Here is a 26,723-nt window from a genome sequence, read left to right as displayed (position 1 = left end):
TCATAGTCTTAGGCAAACGAGTATGGTCCATGAGTACATGAGTCGATTTGAGGAGTTGATGCACCAGATGTTAGTGCATAACCCTAGTTTCGATTCATTGTATTTCACTACACATTTCCTAGAAGGGCTTCGCACCGACATTCGCATAGGTGTTGTGTTACATCAGCCAAAAGATTTGGATGCTACATTTTCCTTGGCTACAATGCAGGAGGAGCTGCTGGAGGCGTTGCCCCAGAAGGAATTTCGGCGACAAGACATGCCAATGTAGCGAGCTCCACAACGCCCGTTACTGGCACTTGGAGCACCTCCCGCTCGGCAACTGTTGCCAGCACCACCAGCTGCAGCAGAGGACCGCCGAGCCCTGGATGCAGCTCGCGGGGCAGATCGGGGCGAGCGGGCAGACAGAGGGGCGCGCAGAGAAGACCGTGTGGCAGCCCTGCAAAATTACAGGCGCGCGCGGGGGCTATGCTTCAAGTGTGGTGAGCGTTGGGGCCAAGGTCATCAATGCGCGGCCACGGTTCAGCTACATGTTGTCGAGGAGCTGCTCGAGCTATTGCAAGCAGAGAACCAAGTACCTCCACTGCAAGATGATGAGTCTGACGAAGAAGTTCTGATGTCTATATCCAAAGTGGCCACTACCGGCCAAACCACACCACAAACCATCAGGTTGTTGGGCAGGATTGCGGGCAAGTCAGTGCTCATTTTAGTTGATTTGGGAAGCTCTCATTCGTTTGTCAGTGAAACGGTAGCTGACTATCTTCGAGACAAAGTGCAACAAGTTGATCCCATCTCTGTCAAAATCGCCGATGGAGGAGTCCTCCATTGCGCCGGCATTATTCCTGATTGCACATGGACAACACAGGAGTACCAGTTTGCAAATGATCTGAGAGTGCTGTCTCTGGGTTGTTATGGTATGATTGTGGGCATGGATTGGTTGCGTCAGTGCGGGCCGATGTGGCTTGACTGGGAGCACAAGATCCTTCAGTTCAAGCAGCACGGGCGCACTGTGGTTTTGCACGTGGTCCAGAGTAAATTGTAGCCAGTTCCGTAGATCTCCTTGTTGCAACTCCAGGAACTGGAAGAAGATCATGACATTGCGTGTGTGGTCACGCTGTATCCACTGACGGACAAAGTGAATGCGGAACAACCAGAAGATCTTCCGCCCGAAGTAGAAGAGTTGCTCGACTAGTACAAGATTGTGTTCTCTAAACCTCAGGAGTTGCCGAAGCACAAACCATGGGATCATGCCATCCCCCTGCTGGCAGGAGCGAAACCAGTCAATATTCGCCCTTACAGATACACGCTAGAGCAGAAAACTGAGATAGAAAAACAAGTACAAGAGATGCTTCAAGCTGGACTGATCGTCCCTAGTACAAGTCCATTCTCCTCGCCAGTGCTTCTGGTTAAAAAGAAGGATCAAACATGGCGATTTTGTGTGAATTTCCGGCACCTCAATGCTATCACAATCAAGAATGCTTACCCGTTGCCAGTCATCAATGAGTTGTTGGATGAATTGTCCGGATCCGAGTGGTTTTCAAAACTGGACCTCAGGGCAGGGTATCATCAAATCCGCTTGGTGGAAAAAGGTGAGCACAAGACTGCCTTTAAGACACATCAAGGACAGTTCCAGTTCAGGGTTCTGCCTTATGGAGTGACAGGAGGGCCACCAACCTTTCAAGGGGCAATCAATATCGTCCTATCTCCACTTCTCAGGCATGGAGTGCTGTGTTTCATGGATGATATCTTGGTACATACCAAAACTTATTTGCAACATCTGAAACTCCTGCGCCAAGTGCTTCAGTTGCTCATGGAGAACGACCCGTTTGTTAAATGCTCCAAATGCTCCTTTACCCAGCGCCAGATCAGTTATCTAGGGCATAGCATCAGTGGAGAGGGAGTGGCCACACTGAATGAGCATGTGCAGACGGTCCAAACTTGGCAGCGACCGACAACAGTGAAAGAACTCCGAGGGTTTTTGGGACTAGCCGGCTATTATCGCAAGTTCGTGCGCAACTTTGGCGTTCTTAGTCGTACCCTCAACGATCTTTTGAAGAAGAATGTGTCGTTCATTTGGCCAGAGACAACTGAATCAGCATTCCAAGCTCTAAAAACAGTGTTGGTTGAGGCCCCAGTATTGACATTGCCCGAGTTCTCCAAAAGATTCATCGTGGAAACAAACGCGAGTGCCACGGGAATTGGCGCGGTGTTGATGCAGAATGATCACCCAGTCACGTACTTGAGCAAAGCCCTCGCCCCCCGCAACTTGGGACTGTCAGCTTATGAAAAAGAGTGCCTCGCATTACTGTTAGCAATTGACCACTGGCGCCCATACCTTCAGCACTCAGAATTCACCATTCAAATGGATCAGAAAAGCTTGCTGAACCTGACTGACCAGCAATTGAATACCCCAATTCAGCAACGTGCTTTTACAAAGTTGGTTGGACTGCAGTTCAAGATTCAGTATAAAGTGGGAGCGGCCAATCGTGCAACAGACACTCTTTCTCGCCGCGTACATGATACAGCTGCAGAAATGGTAGCGGTGACAGTGTGTAAGCCAGCTTGGTTAGAGGCTATCACCGAGAGCTACCGGCAAGATGCAACAGCACAGCGATTGCTTACCAGGCTAGCTTTGGACCCCAATAGTGACGAAGGCTATTCGCTCCAGGATGGTGTTCTCAAGTAAAATGATCGGATATGGATTGGTGAGGACAGTGAAACTCAAACTTCCTTGATCAAGGCACTTCACGACAGCGCGACTGGGGGTCACTCCGGCTTTCATGCCACGTACAATAGAGTGTGCAGGTTGTTTGCATGGAAAAATCTGAAGAACATGGTTCAACACTTTGTGCGCCAGTGCAGCACTTGCCAGCGTGCAAAAACAGAGCGAGTGTCACCTGCTGGACTGCTGCAACCATTACCAATACCCAAACGACCATGGGTTGTTGTGTCCCTGGATTTCATTGGAGGTCTGCCCAAGTCGGGAGGATATGATGTGGTGCTAGTGGTGGTGGATAAGTTCTCCAAATACGGTCATTTTGTGCCAATGAAGCATCCCTACACCTCCTTGACTGTGTCCCAGGTATACATGCAGCAGATATTCAGGCTGCATGGGCTGCCGTTGGCATTGATCTCTGACCGTGATAGAATCTTCACGAGCAACCTGTGGCAAGAGTTGTTTCGCCTCTCTCAGACGCAGCTACGGATGAGTTCGTCGTATCATCCCCAAACCGATGGCCAAACGGAGCGGGTGAATCAATGTTTAGAGACTTATCTGCGTTGCGCCGTCCACTCTTGCCCCAACAACTGGTACAAGTGGCTGTTTCTGGCGGAGTACTGGCACAATACCACGTTCCATTCAGCATTAGGGCGCACACCCTTTGAAGTCATCTACGGCACGCTGCCACAAGAGTTTGGGGTCACCCAAGTGGATCAATGCATGGTGCCTGACCTGGCGGCATGGCTTCGTGAGAGAGAAGTCATGTTGGAACTTCTACAGCAACAACTCAAAAATGCCCAGGGTCGAATGAAAAGGCAAGCAGAAAAGAAGCGCACTAACAAAGAATTTGCTCTGATACCAAGTGTAATGCACCCTAATAGATTGGATCTGAGAGGAGGGAAGGAGGAAGGAGCAGGGGAGGAAGTGGTTGGGGAGAGGCAAAAGGCCGGGGGAAGATCAGCTTCCTGTCCAAGTTGATACAATAATTCTTGATACTCCATACAATGCACGCCACCTACTTAACATGACACTCACGGCTCGCAGCCTCCAGCTATCAGGAAAAGACCAGGTCACATGTTGTCTCTTCTTTGGCTTCACTCTATCTTCGAGCCGCTGACCTCCGGGCCCTCAGATGCACCTGGGTCCCTTGGTTCCGATGCAGCACACCCAGGTGACGTGACAGAGCAGCACCATGAGAAGTTTTTTCTGGCCGCAAGAATTAAGGGAGCAAATGAGGATGTTTTCCAGTTAATGAACATGGCCGTTGTTTCTCCACAATCGCAAGCTCCCCTGCCCCCTGCAATTGTTGGGGAACGTAGTAATTTCAAAAAAATTCCTACGCACACGCAAGATCATGGTGATGCATAGCAACGAGAGGGGAGAGTGTGATCTACGTACCCTCGTAGACCGACAGCGGAAGCGTTATGACAACGCGGTTGATGTAGTCGTACGTCTTCATGGCCCGACCGATCAAGCACCAAAACAACGGCACCTCCGAGTTCTAGCACACGTTCAGCTCGATGACGATCCCCGGATTCCAATCCAGCAAAGTGTCGGGAAGAGTTCTATCAGCACGACGGCGTGGTGACGATCTTGATGGTCAACTATCACAGGGCTTCGCCTAAGCACCACTACAATATTATCGAGGACTATGGTGGAAGGGGCACCGCACACGACTAAGAGAACGATCTTAGAGATCAACTTGTGTGTGTAGGGGTGCCCCCTTCCCCCGTATATAAAGGAGCCAAGGGGGGGGGGGGTTGCGGCCGGCCCTAAGAGGAGGCGCGCAGGAGGAGTCCTACTCATACCGGGAGTAGGACTCCCCTCCCTTTTCCCTAGTTGGATTAGGACTTGGGGGGAAGGAGGAGAGGGAAGAAAGGAAAGGGGGGGCGCCGCCCCCCTCCTTGTCCAATTCGGACTTGGGGGGGAGGGGCGCGTGGCAGCCCCTAGGCCTCCTCTCCTCTTCCTCCACTAGGCCCATTAAGGCCCATTAGGTTACCGGGGGGTTCCGGTAACCTCCCGGTATTCCAGTAAAATGCCGATTTCACCCGGAACACTTCCGATGTCCAAACATAGGCTTCCAATATATCAATCTTTATGTCTCGACCATTTCGAGACTCCTCGTCATGTCCGTGATCACATCCGGGACTCCGAACTCCTTCAGTACATCAAAATATATAAACTCATAATGAAACTGTCATCGTAACGTTAAGCGTGCGGATCCTACGGGTTCGAGAACAATGTAGACATGACCGAGACATGTCTCCAGTCAATAACCAATAGCGGAACCTGGATGCTCATATTGGCTTCTACATATTCTACGAAGATCTTTATCGGTCAGACCGCATAACAACATACTTTGTTCCCTTTGTCATCGGTATGTTACTTGCCCGAGATTCGATCGTCCGTATCTCAATACCTAGTTCAATCTCGTTACCGGCAGGTCTCTTTACTCGTTTCGTAATACATCATCTCACAACTAACTCATTAGTTGCAATGCTTGCAAGGCTTATGTGATGTGCATTACCGAGAGGGCCCAGAGATACCTCTCCGACAATCAGAGTGACAAATCCTAATCTCGAAATACGCCAACCCAACATGTACCTTTGGAGACACCTACGTTGTGATGTTTGGTAGCACACAAAGTGTTCCTCTGGCAAACGGGAGTTGCATAATCTCATAGTCATAGGAACATGTATAAGTCATGAAGAAAGCAATAGCAACATACTAAACAATCGGGTGCTAAGCTAATGGAATGAGTCATGTCAATCACATCATTCTCCAAATAATGTGATCCTGTTAATCAAATGACAACACATGGCTATGGTTAGGAAACATAACCATCTTTGATTAACGAGCTAGTCAAGTAGAGGCATACTAGTGACGTTTAGTTTGCCTATGTATTCACACAAGTATTATGTTTAGGGATAATACAATTCTAGCATGAACAATAAACATTTATCATGATATAAGGAAATAAAATAATAACTTTATTATTGCCTCTAGGGCATATTTCCTTTAGTCTCCCACTTGCACTAGAGTCAATAATCTAGATTACACAGTAATGATTCTAACACCCATGGAGCTTTGGTGCTGATCATGTTTTGCTCGTGGAAGAGGCTTAGTCAATGGGTCTGCTACATTCAGATCTGTATGTATCTTGCAAATCTCTATGTCTCCCACCTGGACTAGATCCCGGATGGAATTGAAGTGTCTCTTGATGTGCTTGGTTCTCTTGTGAAATCTAGATTCCTTTGCCAAGGCAATTGCACCAGTATTGTCACAAAAGATTTTCATTGGACCCAATGCACTAGGTATGACACCTAGATCAGATATGAACTCCTTCATCCAGACTCCTTCATTTGCTGCTACCGAAGCAGCTATGTACTCCGCTTCACATGTAGATCCCGCCACAACGCTTTGTTTAGAACTGCACCAACTGACAGCTCCACCGTTTAATGTAAACACGTATCTGGTTTGCGATTTAGAATTGTCCGGATCAGCGTCAAAGCTTGCATCAACGTAACCATTTACGATGAGCTCTTTGTCACCTCCATATATGAGAAACATATCCTTAGTCCTTTTCAGGTATTTCAGGATGTTCTTGACCACTGTCCAGTGATCCACTCCTGGATTACTTTGGTACCTCCCTGCTAGACTTATAGCAAGACACACATCAGGTCTGGTACATAGCATTGCATACATGATAGAGCCTATGGCTGAAGCATAGGGAACATCTTTCATTTTCTCTCTATCTTCTGCATTGGTCGGGCATTGAGTCTTACTCAATTTCACACCTTGTAACACAGGCAAGAATCCTTTTTTTGCTTGATCCATTTTGAACTTCTTCAAAACTTTGTCAATGTATGTGCTTTGTGAAAGTCCAATTAAGCGTCTTGATCTATCTCTATAGATCTTAATGCCCAATATGTAAGCAGCTTCACCGAGGTCTTTCATTGAAAAACTCTTATTCAAGTATCCCTTTATGCTATCCAGAAATTCTATATCATTTCCGATTAGTAATATGTCATCTACATATAATATCAGAAATGCTACAGAGCTCCCACTCACTTTCTTATAAATACAGGCTTCTCCAAAAGTCTGTACAAAACCAAATGCTTTGATCACACTATCAAAGCGTTTATTCCAACTCCGAGAGGCTTGCACCAGTCCATAAATGGATCGCTGGAGCTTGCACACTTTGTTAGCTTCCTTTGGATCGACAAAACCTTCCGGTTGCATCATATACAACTCTTCTTCCAGAAATCCATTCAGGAATGCAGTTTTGACATCCATATGCCAAATTCCATAATCATAAAATGCAACAATTGCTAACATGATTCGGACAGACTTAAGCATCGCTACGGGTGAGAAGGTCTCATCGTAGTAAATCCCTTGAACTTGTCGAAAACCTTTTGCAACAAGTCGAGCTTTGTAGACAGTAACATTACCGTCAGCGTCAGTCTTCTTCTTGAAGATCCATTTATTCTCAATTGCTTGCCGATCTTTGGGCAAGTAAACCAAAGTCCACACTTTGTTCTCATACATGGATCCCATCTCAGATTTCATGGCTTCAAGCCATTTTGCGGAATCTGGGCTCACCATCGCTTCTTCATAGTTCGTAGGTTCATCATGATCTAGTAGCATGACTTCCATAACAGGATTACCGTACCACTCTGGTGCGGATCTTACTCTGGTTGATCTACGAGGTTCAGTAGTATCTTGTTCTGAAGTTTCATGATCATCATCATTAGCTTCCTCACTAATTGGTGTAGGTGTCACAGAAACTGGTTTCTGTGATGTACTACTTTCCAATAAGGGAGCAGGTACAGTTACCTCATCAAGTTCTACTTTCCTCCCACTCACTTCTTTTGAGAGAAACTCCTTCTCTAGAAAGTTTCCGAATTTAGCAACAAAAGTCTTGCCTTCGGATCTGTGATAGAAGGTGTATCCAATAGTTTCCTTTGGATATCCTATGAAGACACATTTCTCCGATTTGGGTTCGAGCTTATCAGGTTGAAGCTTTTTCACATAAGCATCGCAGCCCCAAACTTTCAGAAATGACAACTTTGGTTTCTTGCCAAACCACAGTTCACAAGGCGTCGTCTCAACGGATTTTGATGGTGCCCTATTTAACGTGAATGCGGCCGTCTCTAAAGCATAACCCCAAAACGATAGCGGTAAATCAGTAAGAGACATCATAGATCGCACCATATCTAGTAAAGTACGATTACGACGTTCGGACACACCATTACGCTGTGGTGTTCCGGGTGGTGTGAGTTGCGAAACTATTCCGCATTGTTTCAAATGTACACCAAACTCGTAACTCAAATATTCTCCTCCACGATCAGATCGTAGGAATTTTATTTTCTTGTTATGATGATTTTCAACTTCACTCTGAAATTCTTTGAACTTTTCAAATGTTTCCGACTAATGTTTCATTAAGTAGATATACCCACATCTGCTTAAGTCATCTGTGAAGGTGAGAAAATAACGATATCCGCCACGAGCCTCAACATTCATCGGACCACATACATCTATATGTATGATTTCCAACAAATCTATTGCTCTCTCCATAGTACCGGAGAACGGTGTTTTTGTCATCTTACCCATAAGGCACAGTTCGCAAGTACCAAGTGATTCATAATCAAGTGGTTTCAAAAATCCATCAGTATGGAGTTTCTTCATGCGCTTTACACCGATATGACCTAAACGGCAGTGCCACAAATAAGTTGCACTATCATTATCAACTCTGCATCTTTTGGCTTCAACATTATGAATGTGTGTGTCACTACTATCGAGATTTAATAAGAATAGACCATTCTTCATGGGTGCATGACCATAAAAGATTTTACTCATATAAATAGAACAACCATTATTCTCTGATTTAAATGAATAACAGTCTCGCATCAAACAAGATCCAGATATAATGTTCATGCTCAACGCTGGCACCAAATAACAATTATTTAGGTCTAATACTAATCCCGAAGGTAGATGTAGAGGTAGCGTGCCGACCGTGATCACATCGACTTTGGAACCATTTCCCACGCGCATTGTCACCTCGTCCTTAGCCAATCTTCGCTTAATCCGTAGTCCCTGTTTCGAGTTGCAAATGTTAGCAACAGAACCAGTATCAAATACCCAGGTGCTACTGCGAGCATTAGTAAGGTACACATCAATAACATGTATATCGCATATACCTTTGTTCACCTTGCCATCCTTCTTATCCGCCAAATACTTGGGGCAGTTCCGCTTCCAGTGACCAGTCTGCTTGCAGTAAAAGCACTCAGTTTCAGGCTTAGGTCCAGATTTGGGTTTCTCCTCTTAAGCAGCAACTTGCTTGCTATTCTTTTTGAAGTTCCCCTTCTTCTTCCCTTTGCCCTTTTTCTTGAAACTAGTGGTCTTGTTGACCATCAACACTTGATGCTCCTTCTTGATTTCTACCTCCGCAGCTTTTAGCATTGCGAAGAGCTCGGGAATAGTCTTATTCATCCCTTGCATATTATAGTTTATCACGAAGCTCTTGTAGCTAGGTGGCAGTGATTGGAGAATTCTGTCAATGACGCAATCATCTGGAAGATTAACTCCCAATTGAATCAAGTGATTCTTATACCCAGACATTTTGAGTATATGCTCATGGATAGAACTGTTCTCCTCCATCTTACAACTATAGAATTTATTGGAGACTTTATATCTCTCAATCCGGGCATTTTCTTGAAATATTAACTTCAACTCCTGGAACATCTCATATGCTCCATGACGTTCAAAACGTTGTTGAAGTCCCGATTCTAAGCCGTAAAGCATGGCACACTGAACTATCGAGTAGTCATCAGCTTTGCTCTGCCAGACATTCATAACATCTGGTGTTGCTCCAGCAGCAGGCCTGGCACCCAGCGGTGCTTCCAGGGCGTAATTCTTCTGTGCAGCAATGAGGATAATCCTCAAGTTACGGACCCAGTCCGTGTAATTGCTACCATCATCTTTCAACTTTGCTTTCTCAAGGAACGCATTAAAATTCAACGGAACAACAGCACGGGCCATCTGTCTACAATCAAACATAAACAAGAAAGATACTATCAGGTACTAAGTTCATGATAAATTTAAGTTCAATTAATCATATTACTAAAGAACTCCCACTTAGATAGACATCCCTTTAATCCTCTAAGTGATCACGTGATCCAAATTAACTAAACCATGTCCGGTCATCACGTGAGATGGAGTAGTTTCATTGGTGAACATCATATGTTGATCATATCTACTATATGATTCACGCTCGACCTTTCGGTCTCCGTGTTCCGAGGCCATATCTATATATGCTTGGCTCGTCAAGTATAACCTGAGTATTCTGCGTGTGCAACTGTTTTGCACCCGTTGTATTTAAACGTAGAGCCTATCACACCCGATCATCACGTGGTGTCTCAGCACGAAGAACTTTCGCAACGGTGCATACTCAGGGTGAACACTTCTTGATAATTGGTGAGAGATCATCTTAAAATGCTACCGTCAAACAAAGCAAGATAAGATGTATAAAAGATAAACATCACATGCAATCAATATAAGTGATATGATATGGCCATTATCATCTTGTGCTTGTGATCTCCATCTTTGAAGCACCGTCATGATCACCATCGTCACCGGCGTGACACCTTGATCATCATCGTAGCATCGTTGTCGTCTCGCCAATCTTATGCTTCCACGACTATCGCTACCGCTTAGTGATAAAGTAAAACATTACAGCGCAATTTCATTGCATACAATAAAGCGACAACCATATGGCTCCTGCCAGTTGCCAATAACTCAGTTACAAAACATGATCATCTCATACAATAAATTTTAGCATCATGTCTTGACCATATCACATCACAACATGCCCTATAAAAACAAGTTAGACGTCCTCTACTTTGTTGTTGCAAGTTTTACGTGGCTGCCACGGGCTTAGCAAGAACTGTTCTTACCTACACATCAAAACCACAACGATAGTTTGTCAAGTTGGTGCTGTTTTAACCTTCGCAAGGACCAGGCATAGCCACACTTGGTTCAACTAAAGTTGGAGAAACTGACACCCGCTAGCCACCTTTGTGCAAAGCACGTCGGGAGAACCGGTCTCGCGTAAGCGTACGCGTAATGTCGGTCCGGGCCGCTTCGTCCAACAATACCGCCGAATCAAAGTATGACATGCTGGTAAGCAGTATGACTTATATCGCCCACAACTCACTTGTGTTCTACTCGTGCATATAACATCAACGCATAAAACCTAGGCTCTGATACCACTGTTGGGGAACGTAGTAATTTCAAAAAAAAATCCTACGCACACGCAAGATCATGGTGATGCATAGCAACGAGAGGGGAGAGTGTGATCTACGTACCCTCGTAGACCGACAACGGAAGCGTTATGACAACGCGGTTGATGTAGTCGTACGTCTTCACGACCCGACCGATCAAGCACCGAAACTACGGCACCACCGAGTTCTAGCACACGTTCAGCTCGATGACGATCCCCGGACTCCGATCCAGCAAAGTGTCGGGAAGAGTTCCGTCAGCACGACGGCGTGGTGACGATCTTGATGTTCAACTGTTGCAGGGCTTCGCCTAAGCACCACTACAATATTATCGAGGACTATGGTGGAAGGGGGCACCGCACACGGCTAAGAGAAATATCTTAGAGATCAACTTGTGTGTCTAGGGGTGCCCCCTGCCCCCGTATATAAAGGAGCCAAGGAGGGGTGCGGCCGGCCCTAGGAGGAGGCGCGCAGGAGGAGTCCTACTCCTACCGAGAGTAGGACTCCCCTCCCTTTTGCCTAGTTGGATTAGGACTTGGGGGAAGGAGGAGAGGGAAGAAAGGAAAGGGGGGGCGCCGCCCCCCCTCCTTGTCCAATTCGGACTTGGGGGGAGGGGCGCGCGGCAGCCCCTAGGCCTCCTCTCCTCTTCCTCCACTAGGCCCATTAAGGCCCATTAGGTTACCAGGGGGTTCCGGTAACCTCCCGGTATTCCGGTAAAATGCCGATTTCACCCGGAACACTTCCGATGTCCAAACATAGGCTTCCAATATATCAATCTCTATGTCTCGACCATTTCGAGACTCCTCGTCATGTCCGTGATCACATCCGGGACTCCGAACTCCTTCGGTACATCAAAATATATAAACTCATAATGAAACTGTCATTGTAACGTTAAGCGTGCGGACCCTACGGGTTCGAGAACAATGTAGACATGACCAAGACATGTCTCCAGTCAATAACCAATAGCGGAACTTGGATGCTCATATTGGCTCCTGCATATTCTACGAAGATCTTTATCGGTCAGAACGCATAACAACATACTTTGTTCCCTTTGTCATCGGTATGTTACTTGCCCGAGATTCGATCGTCGGTATCTCAATACCTAGTTCAATCTCGTTACCGGCAAGTCTCTTTACTCATTTCGTAATACATCATCTCACAACTAACTCATTAGTTGCAATGCTTGCAAGGCATATGTGATGTGCATTACCGAGAGGGCCCAGAGATACCTCTCCGACAATCGGAGTGACAAATCCTAATCTCGAAATACGCCAACCCAACATGCATCTTTGGAGACACCTGTAGAGCTCCTTTATAATCACCCAGTTATGTTGTGACTTTGGTAGCACACAAAGTGTTCCTCTGGCAAACAGGAGTTGCATAATCTCATAGTTATAGGAACAGGTATAAGTCATGAAGAAAGCAATAGCAACATACTAAACGATCGGGTGCTAAGCTAATGGAATGGGTCATGTCAATCACATCATTCTCCTAATAATGTCATCCCGTTAATCAAATGACAACACATGTCTATGGTTAGAAAACATAACCATCTTTGATTAACGAGCTAGTCAAGTAGAGGCATACTAGTGACGTTTAGTTTGTCTATGTATTCACACAAGTATTATGTTTCCGGATAATATAATTCTAGCATGAACAATAAACATTTATCATGATATAAGGAAATAAAATAATAACTTTATTATTGCCTCTAGGGCATATTTCCTTCAGCAATCACCCCAATGATCGGAGGAAAACATGAGAAGCCACTTACCGGCGTCGCCGAGTCAACACAATCCATACAACTACAGCCGCCCCACCTCAAGGCAAAAAAAGGACTCGTGTACATTATCTCATTATTATCCCCACATACCTAGCAGCAGCACCATGAAGGAGCATACCCGACCTCACCGGAACTCACACGACCACGACAGGGATGGAGTCAGGGGGCTTTATTCCTCTGCAGCCCACCCTCCTCCACCTGACATGCACGACCACAGAAACCCTAGACACAACTCTACACTCTGCTCTAGCGCACCACCTCCCTTATCCCTCTCCATCTGCCGAGAACTCCTGGTGAGGGTAGACAGATCGACAGATTTGGCCGCCGGAAGCCCTGATAACAGAAGGAGATTGATTGCTTTGATTTTTGGTGTTGCACGGAGACACAAATCTACTATCTAGTCCTATATATACTAACTCGGAGACAACCGGAAGAGGAGTAGTGCCAATATGAAGGGCTCTTGATTTCCCACTCGAAGTTCATAAGGCCGCGCACCTTTACAGATCGTAGGGGAGAGTTAAGGGATCACCGCCTCTTCAGTTGCCAATATCGTACGGGGAGGGGATAGGACGGGAAGGTGTGTCACTCAAGGGAAGGGGATCAGACGGCAAGGTGTGGGCCTCAGCACTCGGATGATGCGGCGTCGTAGACCAGTACTGGCAATAAATCAGTCGTGGAAGGGAACATGTAGGATGGTGCAAGCAAGATGATGATGTGGACGCACGACAATGTAGTGAAACGCTGATGTGGCTAGGTCGTTGACGTGGATAGCTTGCATGTCAAGAGAAATAGATTAGTGGGGATAAACTATTTAGGTATTATAGATTCCTGATTGCAAGAATTTTACTACCCTATAGGCTTATTTTCCTAGAATATTGTCTTGAGTTAGCTATTGCTACTTGCTACATTTCATATTTCAAATATGCTTGACATAATGACTGCAAGTAGTCACTATCACATCATGTACACTCTTTGCCCTCCAAGTAAGTTTCTGCACTTGAATACTAATGGTTGGTATAGAGGGGATGAATTCAACACTCACAATAAAGTAATAGGCACGTGATACCTCTACACCTCTATACTAAAGTTTGTTCACTAGTGAAATTGAGAATCCTATGAAACAACCCGAAGCATATGCTTACCCGGCTGTAACAGATGATTGCATTAGAAATGTAATGACAGATCTCCACACAATTTACAGAAGAGGGCACAAACCACAAGCACACCTCTTACAAGCTGTTATGTTTACAGTTGAACAATGAGTTATTCATGCAAACATAATAAACTTTATGTAGTTACAATATTCACTTTTTAATAGGGGAGCTATCACATTTTGATTTAACTACTATTACTCAATACATAAACATTTAGGATGCATATTGCTACTACAAATTCCCGCGGCAACGCGCAGGGGATCATCTAGTTTATCAAATGCTTGATCCACATATTTATATAAATGATCAAAAAAAATTCATCACTTTTTAATACAGTGTCAACATTTTTGTATACACATTTATAATTTTCCATATAATTGTTAAACATTTTTCAAATGCTTGATTAATTTTTTTAAATACATATTTTGTATATATGATAAACATTTTCTATATACACATTTAACATTTTTTTTAATTCCTTTGTTAATATTTTCAAAATTTTATGTAGAGTATTTTTCGTCATATATATATTTAGAATATTTGAAAGCATAAACAAAAGTAAAAAGTAAAGCAAAAACGAAAATGAAACCGTGGAAAAAACAAGGCTTGGGCCTTGTGTGCGCCTGGGTTGGCCCTTCTCGGGCTTCCCTTCACGTGAGGGTTCCCTTCAAGCAAGACATAATCTCGTTAACATAGGTGCGCCCTGGCGGTATGCCATGGAAAAACCACAAGCAATGCAGCGCAATGCAACGCAGCGAAAACTAGAATATGGACGCGTGGATCATGTAATCAAGGAATTAGATAAGACTTAACTTCTTTTTATGCAGATGATAATTAGTGAAGTATGAATATGAGTTTTTCTACAACATATCTAAATGTGCCCTAGTTACTACTCATCTAAGTAACTCTAGCAAACATAAAAAGGAAAGAAAAGGAAAAATAAGATACCCACATGAATCATCACCTAAAATAAATGGCATATGCTTTAGATGTGCAATAGGGCACATCTAGATGTTGTTTAGCAAAATTGTATGAACATAAAGTTAGCAAACCACGAATAACAAATCCGGCGAATATTATGTTAGCAAATTAACCACTTGTGTGCTGCAAAGAACCAACAAAATGTGGCCAAATTCATTGTTCTGAACCTTATGCGAAAGTTTACCACGATTTTTTTTGAGTTGCAAGTGTACCATTGTCCAGTATAGCTACCTTTTCTGATAGATTTTAGACTTCTTATCCTGTATTAGTTTAAGGGCTGGCTAACTTTTGTTTCTTGTCATGTTGCTATCCAGTGTTAATTTATTTGTCCACCAAGTTTTAGAGGTAAATCATGAATAGTCTTCTTTATTTTTTGTGATTCACGGGCCATGGCTTAGCTTCCGTGCAGTAAATATTGTGAACAATGCAGCATTTCTCTTACCATGTTTCGTGTATAAATATTTCATCTGTAACAATTGCGCTACCATGCCTTATAGATCATAACTCTTGGATGCAGCATTTTGCACATTCTTTTGCATTAGAAATTTATCTTATGGTATTATGTTTATTTTTTCAGAACCAATGACCCTTGGCAGGAGCCATTTGCTTTCAGCATTGGCAAGGGTTCAATGATCAAAGGTGATCCTCTTTGCTCGTGGGCGCGCAATGGGAGCGCGGCGCACAATCTCCGCCTGCTCTAAGACACTACATGCGGCATAGTCACGTTGGCCTCGGCGGCAGGCACCACAACGACAGCGAGCGGGAACTTTCCATCGTTCAAATGCTAGCGTTCCAGTTCCGCATCCACTCCATGTGTGTGCTCTAGTTTATGCCCTGCATCGTGCCCTTCATCCCGCAAACCCCTGGCGTCTACGACAAGGATTGCTACTTCTTCTGCAATGCTCGCGACGTGGACTGTGTTGAGGACTAATAAGATGGCGAAGGATCAGCTGCTCAAGAAGGCGATGATGAAGGTGAGCGTCGGCTCATTGGGGCAACGGAGAGCGGTGAGGATGCGAAGGCGGATGCGATGCAATATGATGGCATGATGGAGAGGACTATCTTCTAGAGACATAATGTTAAGATTGCTTGTTTATTTGTTGAGTTTGATAACCAGTTGTATATGCACTTGTCCTGTCAAGTGCAAAAAAAAAAGGCACTGAAAGGGGCATTTCCTTACCTTGCCTTTCTATTCAGAAGTTGTAAAAAGAAAGAGAAAGTGCGGTCACCTTTCTGACACCGCCCAGGAACACCAACCACTAGTATAACATAGCAACACACGCTATTTATGCCATTCAGGTTAGCCCAGGGGCTGTGGCAGTAGCCACTTGCCATTATACCTAGCCATCCCTCATATCGGGTCGGACCAGGCCTAACCAGGCCCAATGTAGAAAACCTAGGCTCGGGTTCAGGTCGGGTCCAGCCCGCCTCAGGCGTCAGGCCTAAAAATCAGGCCCAAGCCTAGCCCGCCGGTGTAAAAGCCCACTAGGCCTTTTCGATAAATCGCTAATATGGCAGGCCCATGCCCAGCCTGACCTTCAGACTCAAAAATTAGGCCCAGGCCCGGCACGTGGACAAGGTCAGGCCGTACTTGCCATATCGCTGCCACATTGTTGTGTTGACCAGAAGTCTACCGTAGTTGATCACGACGGTATCCTGATATATTCTACCGCCAATGTCAACCTCGGTAGGAAAAATGGTCAAATCTGATGTTTTTTTACAAACAGGGTCAAATCGTGCTAAACTTTTGCATAAGGTTCAAAACAGTGAATTTGACCCCAAAATGTTGGTCGATCTGGAACACAGAACAGTCGTGTGCAAAAGATCATCAACGAGGCTTCAGGAGTAGTATTCCAAAAGATTAATCTACAAGGTAATTAAGCGTCCGCCTGACCTGCCGAACGGCGTAGAGAGGACAGCTAGAGCGCACAGCGCGCTTCACGTCCTCTGCCCCGCGTTCGCGCCCCGCCAGCGCTCGTAACCATCCAGCGCGTCCTGCGCGCGTCGCCGCACGGCGCGCTCGGCCTTCACCGTCTCCACCTCCGCCTCCGCCGCGGCGAGCTTGGCCTCCGACCTCTCCAGCCGCGTCCCGCGCGTCCAGCCGCTGCTCCAGCTCCAGCGCGTAGGCCAAGGAGAAGGACGCGTAGTTTGCAGCCTGCACGCATGCGTCGTTGCCGTCCACGCACAAATACTACAACCAGTGAAATCGATCCGACCGCGGACAAGCAATGTACTAGCATACCTGAAGAACGGCGACGTAGGTGGACGCGACGATGTCGGAGGGCTCCGTCGCCGCAAACACGCGGTCCTGCTGCGGCGGGACGGCGCCCCGCAGCCTCTCCCGCGCGGCCACCCAGTCGGTGCTGTCGCCGTCGTGTCCGCTGGGAATATGCTGAATCTTCCGGCTGCTCCGGGAGAAGGCCTCGGGCGGGGAACAAATTCCGGTCGGCGCCGAGCTGTCACCGGCGGTAGACGGAGTGTCTGGCAGCACAGATGGTGGGCCGTCGCTGCCGTCTGCTTCTCCCAGATTCCTCTTCTTCCCACGCAACGGCGGCGATCTCGTCACGTCGCTGCCCGGCTCAATTTCCACCTTGTTCGTCGATGCCAATGTTCTTGCCACCGCCGCCTTCACTGCCAGCATGGATTTCATCATGCCGTACACTGCCGGATCCATCCCTTTGGACTCGGTAGCAGTACAAGTACAAGAAGGCGGCGGCTGCGGTGACGACGGCTCCGGTGCCGGGAGCTGCGGTGATGGCGGCGCCCGTACCGGTGCCGGCAAGGGAGATATCCCGGCCTCGGCAAGATTTCTGATGCAAAGATACTTCCTGAGATCAATGGAGGAGGCTCCCTGAGCAGATAGCAACTTGGCCGCCGATGCCTCATCTTCGGCGGAGAGCACAGGGTCCACGAGGGAGCTCTTGGACGGCTTGCCCCATTCCACAGGACAAGGCCACGCGGTCGGCGAAGAGAGGAAGAAGAACCCGCGCTTCCAACCCTTGATGGACTCCGGCAACCCCGTGAAGCGCAAGCCGGATCCGCCCTTCGACCTGGGTTGGAAGTAGTACCAGCCTCTTTTGTGCTTGTGGGGGAGGGCGGACAGCACGAAGAAGCGCCGGAACACCGCGAGGGACGGCGGCACGCCAGCGGAGCGGCAGAGCACAATGAATCCCGCCATGATGCGCCACCCGTTGGGCGCGAGCTGCGTCGGCGCGAGGCCGAAGTGGTTGAGCGCGTCGACGAAGAAGGGGTGAAGAGGGACGCGCATCCCGGCCTCCAGCGCGTGCGCGTACACGCAGACGGCGCCGTGCGGTGGGGACGAGCTCGCGCGCAGGTCGCCGGCGGGGAGGGCGGTGTACTGGTCCTTGGGGATGCCGTACTTCATGCACACCGCGTCCACGTGGCCCTGCGTGCGGAAGACGGAGGGGAATTCCTCGTCCGACGATGGGGGCTCGACCCCGGCGGCGTCGTCCTCGATGTCAGAGGTGGTGACCTTGTAGTCCGGGTCGGAGGGGGAGGACGGAGAGGACGAGGAGGAGGACGAGGAGGAGGAAGAAGAAGAAGCAGCCATGGCGGGCGAAGTTCCTACTCCAATGGCTTCAGATTTGCTTTCCCAAAGAGCTTCTCCCCGCGGATGGGTTTGTGCAAAGACGGTGGACACTCCACTATATCGTCACAGGCAGAAATTCACAGGCAGAAATTTACTACAGAAAGAAATATGCACTGAAGATGCAGTCAGTAGCAGGCTGCAGCGAGCTGCAGTGACTAGTTTTATCTAGACGACAGAAGAGGCCGTCTGAAAGTCCAGCCGAGTGGACCGAAGAATCAAGTCACGAGCCAGCTACCCCACCCCCGAACTGAAGGATTCTGCTAGCACTCTACTCCTCCTATTCATTCGCATTTAAGGCCAACTCCACCACGTGACCCCAAACGAACGTCCGTTTTATCCGGATTTTGTCCGTTTGGGTAGCGATTTGAGATCATGTCCGGGCATGTCTTAGGATATGGTGGCCGTGCGCCCATTTGTCCCATCCTATCTGTGTCTATTTAAAAAAGCAGAAGCAACATTTCAAATGCCAAGCCCTAGTTCAGGCAAGCGGCCCCGGTTCATCACGCCGGCAACAGAGCCAACGGCCTACACGTCCATCGCCAGCATCAGCCAGCGGCCGGCAACACAGCCGACCACCAAAATGAATGTTTTCTCGCTGGCACACAGCCAGCGGCCCAGCAGGCAGGCGGCACCCATGCCAGCCTCCAAAAAGAACGGCCACGGCCGATCGGACAACCTAGTTCAGGCCTTCGGCTTCGAGCATCTCCTTCTGTTTGGCCTCGAACCAGGCCCTCGTCTTGTCGCTCATCTTCGACAAGTCCACGCTCATGATCGCAAGGGCCACCTCCTTCACTTTGGTGGCGGCGTTCGTGGCCTCGATGTCGAGCTGCCTCTGTCTGGCCTTGACGTTGTCGGCCTCGATGTCGAGCTGCCTTTGTCGGGCCGCCGCCTTCATGTCGATCTTCCTCCTCTTGGCCGCCTCCTCCATCTCAAGCTTCTTTGTTTGAATGTCTACGTATTGCTTCATTTGCTCCTCCTTGCTTTGCCGCTTCTTCTCGTCCCTCACATCCTTTTGGGACATCATGCCATGCAAAGTGTCATGCAATGCCATGGATGAGGCATCACGTATGTCATCAACCTTGGAGTTGGTCTTGCCCCTCGGCCTCTTCAAGGCCTCGCCATCTTCACCTCCGGCGTACTTGGTCGTCTTTAGTCCTCTCTTCCTTTGTAGTTCACGGTATTGGTCCTTGAACTTAGGGCAATTGTTGATAATCGTCCAACAATGCGTAAGAGTGAATGGCTTGTCATTGTGCCGGGCCTTGAATGCCTCCAAAGATTGAAATGTCTAAATCGCATGATCAACAACAAGTGAACATGCAAACATATACACGGTCGAAGTGTCATGGCCGTAGCAAGGAAAGGGCTAGGAAGAGGAGAGCATACCATGTCCCCAACACCGAGACCACTCACGGGCCGTGTTTCAACGCTCTCAAATGCGGCGCAATACTTGTTGCACTCTTGTTGGATGAACAACCATCTCTTTTGAATCGAGCCGATGCCACGGTTGCTTGTAAATTGGTAGGGCTCAACCATCTTCCTTTCATGAAATGTTTTGTGGACTCTCGTCCAAAAAACAACGCCCTTTTGTTGCGCACCGGTCCTCAGATCTTGGCTAATCTCCATCCAAGCTTGGCAAATCAACTTGTCCTCATCTTGTGTGTATGAACCCGTGTGAATGCTCTTCCTCTTCTTTTGTGCTTCCGCTCTTTGGGTGAGCTCGTCGATGAACAATGGCTCGCCACTAATATCAACGTCATTGCCTTCTTCTTCATCACCTTCGACATAGATGTCATCGTCTTCATGCCATGAGTCACCATGGTCGTAGTCAGCACGGTCATCGGCCTCTTCATCGGGCATGTACTCGGCGCGGCCATCCTGACTTTGGGTCTCCTCGGGGTCGTAGGCACGGCCATGCCTACCCTCAAAGATCACGTTCTCCATGTACTGGTTGTAGAAGGGGTCGTCGACCGTTGGCGTTGGGGTTGGCATTCCGTCAAACAAGACGCGAGGGGCCGGCATGGTGCCCGTGAACGGTGCCCGTGCCTGCTTTCTTTGCATCTCGACGGACGGCCTCCCGCCGCTGCTGGACCCAGGCGTGACGTTGATGTCGATGACGGTCGCGGGGCGCGGTGTGGACGGCGCGAACAAGCCCATGTCCGGCGACGCCGAGAAACGGGTCTGGCCGTCGTGCCTTGGCGGAGAAAAGCCGGGCGACATGGGCGCGGCGCGCGACATCGGCGACTGGCAGTGCGTAGGCCGGGCGACCGACGAGCCTGTGCTCGCCGGGCCGACGGTCGCTGCAGGGAACCCGGCCGGACGTCCCATGCCAAGCATGAGGATGGCGTGCGCTTTGTTGACGAGGTCCTCCTTCTCGTCGGTAGCGGCCTTGCGCCGCGCGGCCTCCAGCTCCTCGCGCTGGGCAGCGAACTTGGCCACGGCGGCATTGACCTTGACGGCCGCTCTCCGTTCCCTCCTCTTCGTCGATTCCGCGTCCAACTTGGCGATCTCCTCCGACGTGCACTCCGACCGCGGCTTCCTTGGCGCCTTCTTCTTCACCTTTGCGGGCGGGTCGACGACCAGGCCGCCGGAACTCGGCGGGCGTCGGCCATGGTCGGGGGAGAGAGGGGCGGCGGGAGGGACGTGGAAGGGTTTGGGGGAAATGGCAGCAAATGGGCGTGGGGGGTTTTGGTTTCTCCCACCGACAAGTGGGTCAGGAGAGGACAAGCGCGTGCGTCCCGCCCGTCCGCCCGCTGTCCGTTTCACCCCAAAACTGGCACAAACTTGGGTCGGGGATGGGTCGAAAGCGGACACAAAACGGACAAAAGTCCGTTTATGCTCACGCGCTGGGCCGTCTCGTTTGTCCGTTTTACCTCAAACAAACGGGAATGGATAGGATAGGGTCGCGCGGTGGAGTTGGCCTAACAATCGAGAGCCGATGGGTCGGGAGGCTGGGGCTTTGTGATCCGCGACTAGGCTGGAGACGTGAGAGGCTCCGGCGCGGGTTGCTTGCGGCATGTAGCAAGTGCGCTGCAGACGGAAGCGTCGGCATGCGGTGTAGCGTTACAGGCGGCCTCGCAACAGGGTATGCAGTATGTGCAGTTGGAGTCTGATTGCCAGACGCTCGTCAAAGCGCTACAAAGCTCTGAGCTAGACCGGACACTGGAAGGCATCCTGTTTAAAGAAATCAGAGTCTTTGCTCGCCGAAATTTTAATGCTTGCTCGTTCTCTTTTGCCCCCGGGCCTGTAAGGCCCTCCACTATGTAGGCCAAAACCGATGCCAAATTCACTTTTTGAACATTTGGCACCGGTGTCCTACATAGCCCAGCCGATGCCAAATAAAAATTTCAGGGCATCGATTCCTCTACTTGCTCCGACGCCATATTTCGTTGAGGCAATAAACTAGGCAGCCACTGTACTTTTGCATGCGAGGCACCACCGGCGAGACACTGCTTTGAGCTGATATATTACTAGTTTATACGTAGGTGGGCCAGAGGTGGATGGGTGCCAAATCCTTCACGTTGTGGTGCCGGTGCTAAACTTTTTACATTTGGCATCGAAGTGTATGTGACAAACTTTTTAAATTTCTGGCACCGAACACATAGTGGAGGGCCTAATAATCTTGCGCATACTATTGCTGCCTTTGGTGCCACCCAACAGGCGGCTACCCAGCTTTGGCCGGAGGGCCTGCCAAACGATGTACTAGTTTGTATGGCCAGCAATTTGGCTGAGCCAGTTTAAGTATGGAATTGGTGTGTTCCATTTCAAAAAAAAATCGAGAGTAAGTGCATGCGGGCGACCGGCAATCAAAGCCAGCGCCAAGGCATGCATCCCATACTTAGGACCTCTTTAATTCGCAGGATTGTAGAAAAATCATAGTATTAAAATATCATGCTCATCTTAATTCTATAAGAGTTTAGATTGTTTGATTGCATCATAGGAAAAACAAAAGATTCTTTCAAAGAAGTTTGACTGGATGCTATAAATCCTATGAGAAGTAGTACAAAAAATCCTTAAGAAAAAATCCTATAGAATTCAATCCTGTGAGTCAAACAACCAATATAGGAAAAAATCCTAAGGATTTTAATCCTTCAGAATTCCTATGCAAATTCTTTGAATCAAAGAAACCCTTAGATTCACGTCTGAACCTGGGCCTCCTCAGAGCTCAGCGATTTTGGGCCGTCCGGTCTCAAGCTTGATGTGTTCTGGACCTTTGGATCGACCTTCTGTTTGTTCTCGGCCGTTGGATATAATGGATGGATGGAGCAATGAGTAGTGAATTTTTTTCTCACCGCGGGATATTTAGGCGTGTCTTTCTGATGGTGGGGTGCGCCGATGGTGGGCCACACCTGTCTGTGGCTCCCGTGCGCAGACACCCGGTGCGGGCGGCCCGCGGTCAAAAAATCTTGCCACCGCCTGTAATTTTCTGATCCCGCCGAGGGCATTTACGGAATTTAGCGTCCTTGCCCTTGCGTGACGTGTTGTGGATGGGTTGTTTCTGTGTAAAGCGGAGGAGCGAGCCCGATTGGGCGAGAACCCTAGCCGCCATCCCTGCCGCACCCCTCTCCTTCTCTCTTGCAGCGGCCACCATGCTCTCGCATCTCCCCTTCCACTCCCAACGCCGTGTTCGCCGCCACCGCTGCTCTCCCCGTTGCCCTCACGCTGCCATGCCCGCCTCCTCCCCTGGACGCGGCGAGCACGAGGGACAATGATCCATCCACAATCTTCGTCGCACATGGCGCCGTTAGCCGACCAGATCGCCACCGCGTCGTCTCCTCCTGCGTCGACCTCAGAGCCGCCGCCGCCCTCTCCCCTTCCGAGCCCACACTCTTTTATCTCTTCCTCGCCTCCTCTCCTCCCCTCGCGCCGACACCCACCATTTCCATCGGCCAACAACCATTCCCATGCCGTCTCTCATCTCAAGCCGGCGGCTGCTGCTCTCACGAGTGGCAGTTGCAGCCCCGCCCCTCCCCTGCCGTCCATAGACGGAGACGTAGCAATGGAGGCATACGCCACCGGCACGCCACTGACTCGATCTAGGAGCAGTGAGAACTGCAGCGCCAGAGAGGATGCCAGGACAAGGACGGTAAGCCATCCCGGTGCCCACTCCCCCCATTCTTCTTTCCCTCTCTGAGTTTGATTTGCTGATGCATTTCCTCCTCCCTGAATCACCTCTTGGACTTTGCAGGAGGAGAATGAGCTGCACATTTGGATGAAGGTCTCAAATCCTCTATGGTGCCATGACATGGACGTCGTCTTGGCCGCCGGCGTGTTGTCGAAGGAGGTATTTTTTTCTGGTCCCTTGCTTGGCCCTCTACTATCTTTGCCTAGATATGATGATTTTCTAGGGAGAATGAAATCATATTATTAACTTATTTTGTTTTAGGGAGATGCATTAATTTGATTTTTTATTGCATGATTCTTTCTGACGATCCTGGCATTGTTGCATATGAATCTTCATTTTTGGAAGCGGCTGGCTGCAAAGATTTCGTGGATGCTATATTCTTGGGTGAGGTGTTGAGAAAGTAAAGCTTTCAGTGAAGTTGTCATAGTGTTAAGTTCCTAACCTGAAATGTGGAGGTCGTGCATTAACATGCTAACATCTTTTGTACTTTTGGTGTAGAGGTATCCATCACTCTCAAGGGTGAGGCATTGTAACTGTTGCTTTGCAGAGCAACGTTAGACTAGCCACAATGGAGAATAACATACACTAGTAATATACACATATCCCTAGATTATGTTACTACCTTCATAGTGGGTAGTAACATATGTGTGGTGTCATGCAAAGCTCGATTTATTAGGTTCTATACTCATATTGCATTGGGATATGTGATGTTACAGTAACTAGCTAAGTTACTAGAACTACCTCTCTCTTCATTAACTCTTTGCCACATAGACAAATTTGCTGAGTTGGACTTGAAGTTACTGCTGAAGTTACTCCCACTGTGGCTAGTCTTAGAGGTTATGATCGCCAATGCCCTGCGTTTGGTAACTGCATGGTACTATATTGCATTTTTGATACTTTATAGTTTTGCCTCTGTTACTGCATTATAGATAGATGCACATTTTAATCTGTATACCATATTTTGCAGGACAGAAAAAATATGGGCTATTTATGGCACTTTTGACATGATTTGTTGTTGCTGAATCGACATATACAATGTGTTCAACTAAATGTATGTGGCTGTTTATCTCCTTCAGGTATGAAATAAATTAACTGTTTTCTGGGATAGCTGGTCTACATGCTTTCACAGCGGGAAAGGTCTTCGGTATCTTTAAAATGAAAGATATTCTACATGCATTTACTCTTTCTGGATTTTCACATTTCGGATATCCAAATCGTATTCGCACTCATGGATTTCCAGCATTAATAACTGTTTGTATTCTATTTTACAGATATAACCAGATGCATAACTTCAGGAACTTTAAGAACTAAGGTATCTCCTTCCATCATCTTATTTTGCAAACCTTGCCAAGTGATATTATGATTACATTGTCAAGCCAATTGATCTTTTGTTCTTTGCACGAAAGCTTTTATACATTGATCAGCTTTGGCTTACACCCAAACGTAGAACATGGAAAGCACTTTTTCTACCAAAATCTGGGTGGCCCTGATGTTTTGGCTAAATTTTTTTTCAGAAGATACTATTGTGTGTTTTTCCAGAGAACATGTTGTAATTCATAGTGTCATGGAATTCTGTCATGCTTTAATGACAGAGCATTCTTTTCATTTCCCCCTTATGTTTCATTTGTTTGATTTGACCATCAGATAGCATCATTATATGTAAGGATCACTGCGGCCTCTGGTTCGGCTTCTCGACCGGCGGCAGCCTCTGGGCGTGGACAACTTGCGTGTCGTCGTCGTAAATAAGATGGAAAACTTTACAGGGGATTCTTTGCTTGAAGCTACTTTGCTTGATTACTTTGGATCTTAAGAGCACACAGACTGTAAATAAGAAGATGGCAAGAGAGATGCAGCATTGCGAGATTAATTTGGTAGTTCTGCACCTTTACCCCTGCTGCTTTCCAGGGGATTCTTAATGAATGGCTCTACACAAGTGAAACCAGCTGAGTCTATCGTTTGGAGAAAAAACTATACTTGCTGGGAAGATGAGCTGAAGTAGAAGAGTAGCATGGATGTGCCTTGGTGCGTTCTAACATCTATTTGTCCTAAGCATTTTGCTAAATGACCACATGTAATTAAGTGAGATTGATTTATTCATAGGTACTCAATGTTGACTTGGTTGTTGATAAAATGATCTATGTATTGTTTGATGTTAGGGATCGTCTGCCTGTACACCAACTATCTAATGATCTATTTTACCACTAACTACAATGACATGGTGTAAATGCTGATGCTTGAGCCTTTTGTAGAATGGACTTGTGTTAAGCACCTGTACTATGATTTTAACCTATAAAATGTGGAACATACATAAGCATTACAACCATGTATCGTTTAATTATGTGTGTTTTATAGTGAACAAATACTATTATATGTGTTTTCTTCTCCCGCCTCTTTGAGAATGTTGTTTCCATATCTGCTCCTGTTTTATATTTTGTACAGACTTTTGAAATTGTTGAGGCTGGACCGGAAATGAAACATGTGGGATTAAAACCTGTGCGTCAACTATACCTTTATTACCTTGCTTTTGGTACATTTATAGTGTATACTGGAGTTCTTTTAGATGTTGGGCCACAGTGCTTAACAAGTCAATTCTACAAAAGCGGCAAAACTCTATGTCATGCTGCTTTTGAACAAAACTAAATACTTATACTTTGTCATGGGCATGCAAATTACTAAGTTATTATGCGGGCATAATATGCTAAGCTTCTTCCACAATGATAGTATATCTGGCAGACATGCTTAGCCACAAATGTTAGGACCCGGCAACGCGCGCCATTGGTCTAGTATGCTATTAACTGGGAGTGGCTCGCATGGGTGGGAAAATGTTGACGGCCGTGTAGCACGAGCGGGTCCTGCCGCTTTGCGGCTTGCGGCCAGGAGTAGTACCGAGATCGTACGCCATCGTCTGTGCGAACCATAAAAACTCAAAACTAGATTGGTGCTGGAGATGGAGGCCAGGCATGGCATTGCCGATCGCTCCCCGACTCTTTGGTAACGATGACTCCAGAGGGGCGATCTGAAATCCTATTGGATTTTACAGCACGTGACATCTCAATTCTTTTTTTTTCGGGTGACATC

At 47.6% G+C, this 26,723-nt stretch overlaps 2 protein-coding genes across 13 annotated transcripts; one reads left to right on the top strand and one right to left on the bottom strand.

Moving 5' to 3' along the window:
• Positions 1 to 16,729: 16,729 nt before the first annotated feature.
• Positions 16,730 to 18,633, bottom strand: LOC123152528 (uncharacterized). Its single transcript, XM_044572055.1, has 2 exons — positions 17,156 to 18,633; positions 16,730 to 17,068 (listed from the first exon to the last, which is right to left on the bottom strand). Exons 1-2 carry the CDS (start codon positions 18,482 to 18,484, stop codon positions 16,775 to 16,777), a joined length of 1,623 nt encoding a protein of 540 aa, XP_044427990.1. The 5' UTR covers positions 18,485 to 18,633; the 3' UTR covers positions 16,730 to 16,774.
• Positions 18,634 to 23,020: 4,387 nt separating this feature from the next.
• Positions 23,021 to 25,800, top strand: LOC123151684 (proline-rich receptor-like protein kinase PERK2). 12 transcript variants are annotated; one of them, XR_006475773.1, is made up of 5 exons: positions 23,021 to 23,606; positions 23,709 to 23,804; positions 24,613 to 24,721; positions 24,917 to 24,957; positions 25,290 to 25,800. XR_006475773.1 is itself a non-coding variant. In XM_044571353.1 (5 exons), exons 1-4 carry the CDS (start codon positions 23,229 to 23,231, stop codon positions 24,646 to 24,648), a joined length of 549 nt encoding a protein of 182 aa, XP_044427288.1. In that variant the 5' UTR covers positions 23,021 to 23,228; the 3' UTR covers positions 24,649 to 24,957; positions 25,290 to 25,800. The 12 variants fall into 12 exon arrangements, 2 of the variants coding, with proteins under 2 accessions (XP_044427288.1, XP_044427289.1); XR_006475771.1 differs by having other exon boundaries at positions 23,709 to 24,029; XR_006475772.1 differs by having other exon boundaries at positions 23,709 to 24,519; positions 24,618 to 24,696.
• Positions 25,801 to 26,723: the final 923 nt, after the last annotated feature.

This window comes from Triticum aestivum, chromosome 7A (assembly GCF_018294505.1).
Source record: "Triticum aestivum cultivar Chinese Spring chromosome 7A, IWGSC CS RefSeq v2.1, whole genome shotgun sequence".
Lineage (NCBI taxonomy): Eukaryota > Viridiplantae > Streptophyta > Magnoliopsida > Poales > Poaceae > Triticum > Triticum aestivum.
This window is presented reverse-complemented; position numbering and strand designations above follow the sequence as displayed.

Excerpts from the sequence above, each read along its gene's own strand:
- LOC123152528 (XM_044572055.1), bottom strand. The coding sequence starts at position 18,484 with ATGGCTGCTTCTTCTTCTTCCTCCTCCTCGTCCTCCTCCTCGTCCTCT. Across the intron at positions 17,069-17,155 it reads CCTACGTCGCCGTTCTTCAG|GCTGCAAACTACGCGTCCTT; the intron begins GTATGCTAGTAC and ends GCATGCGTGCAG.
- LOC123151684 (XM_044571353.1), top strand. The coding sequence starts at position 23,229 with ATGATCCATCCACAATCTTCGTCGCACATGGCGCCGTTAGCCGACCAG. Across the intron at positions 23,607-23,708 it reads AGGATGCCAGGACAAGGACG|GAGGAGAATGAGCTGCACAT; the intron begins GTAAGCCATCCC and ends TGGACTTTGCAG. Across the intron at positions 24,030-24,612 it reads CGTGGATGCTATATTCTTGG|GACAGAAAAAATATGGGCTA; the intron begins GTGAGGTGTTGA and ends CATATTTTGCAG.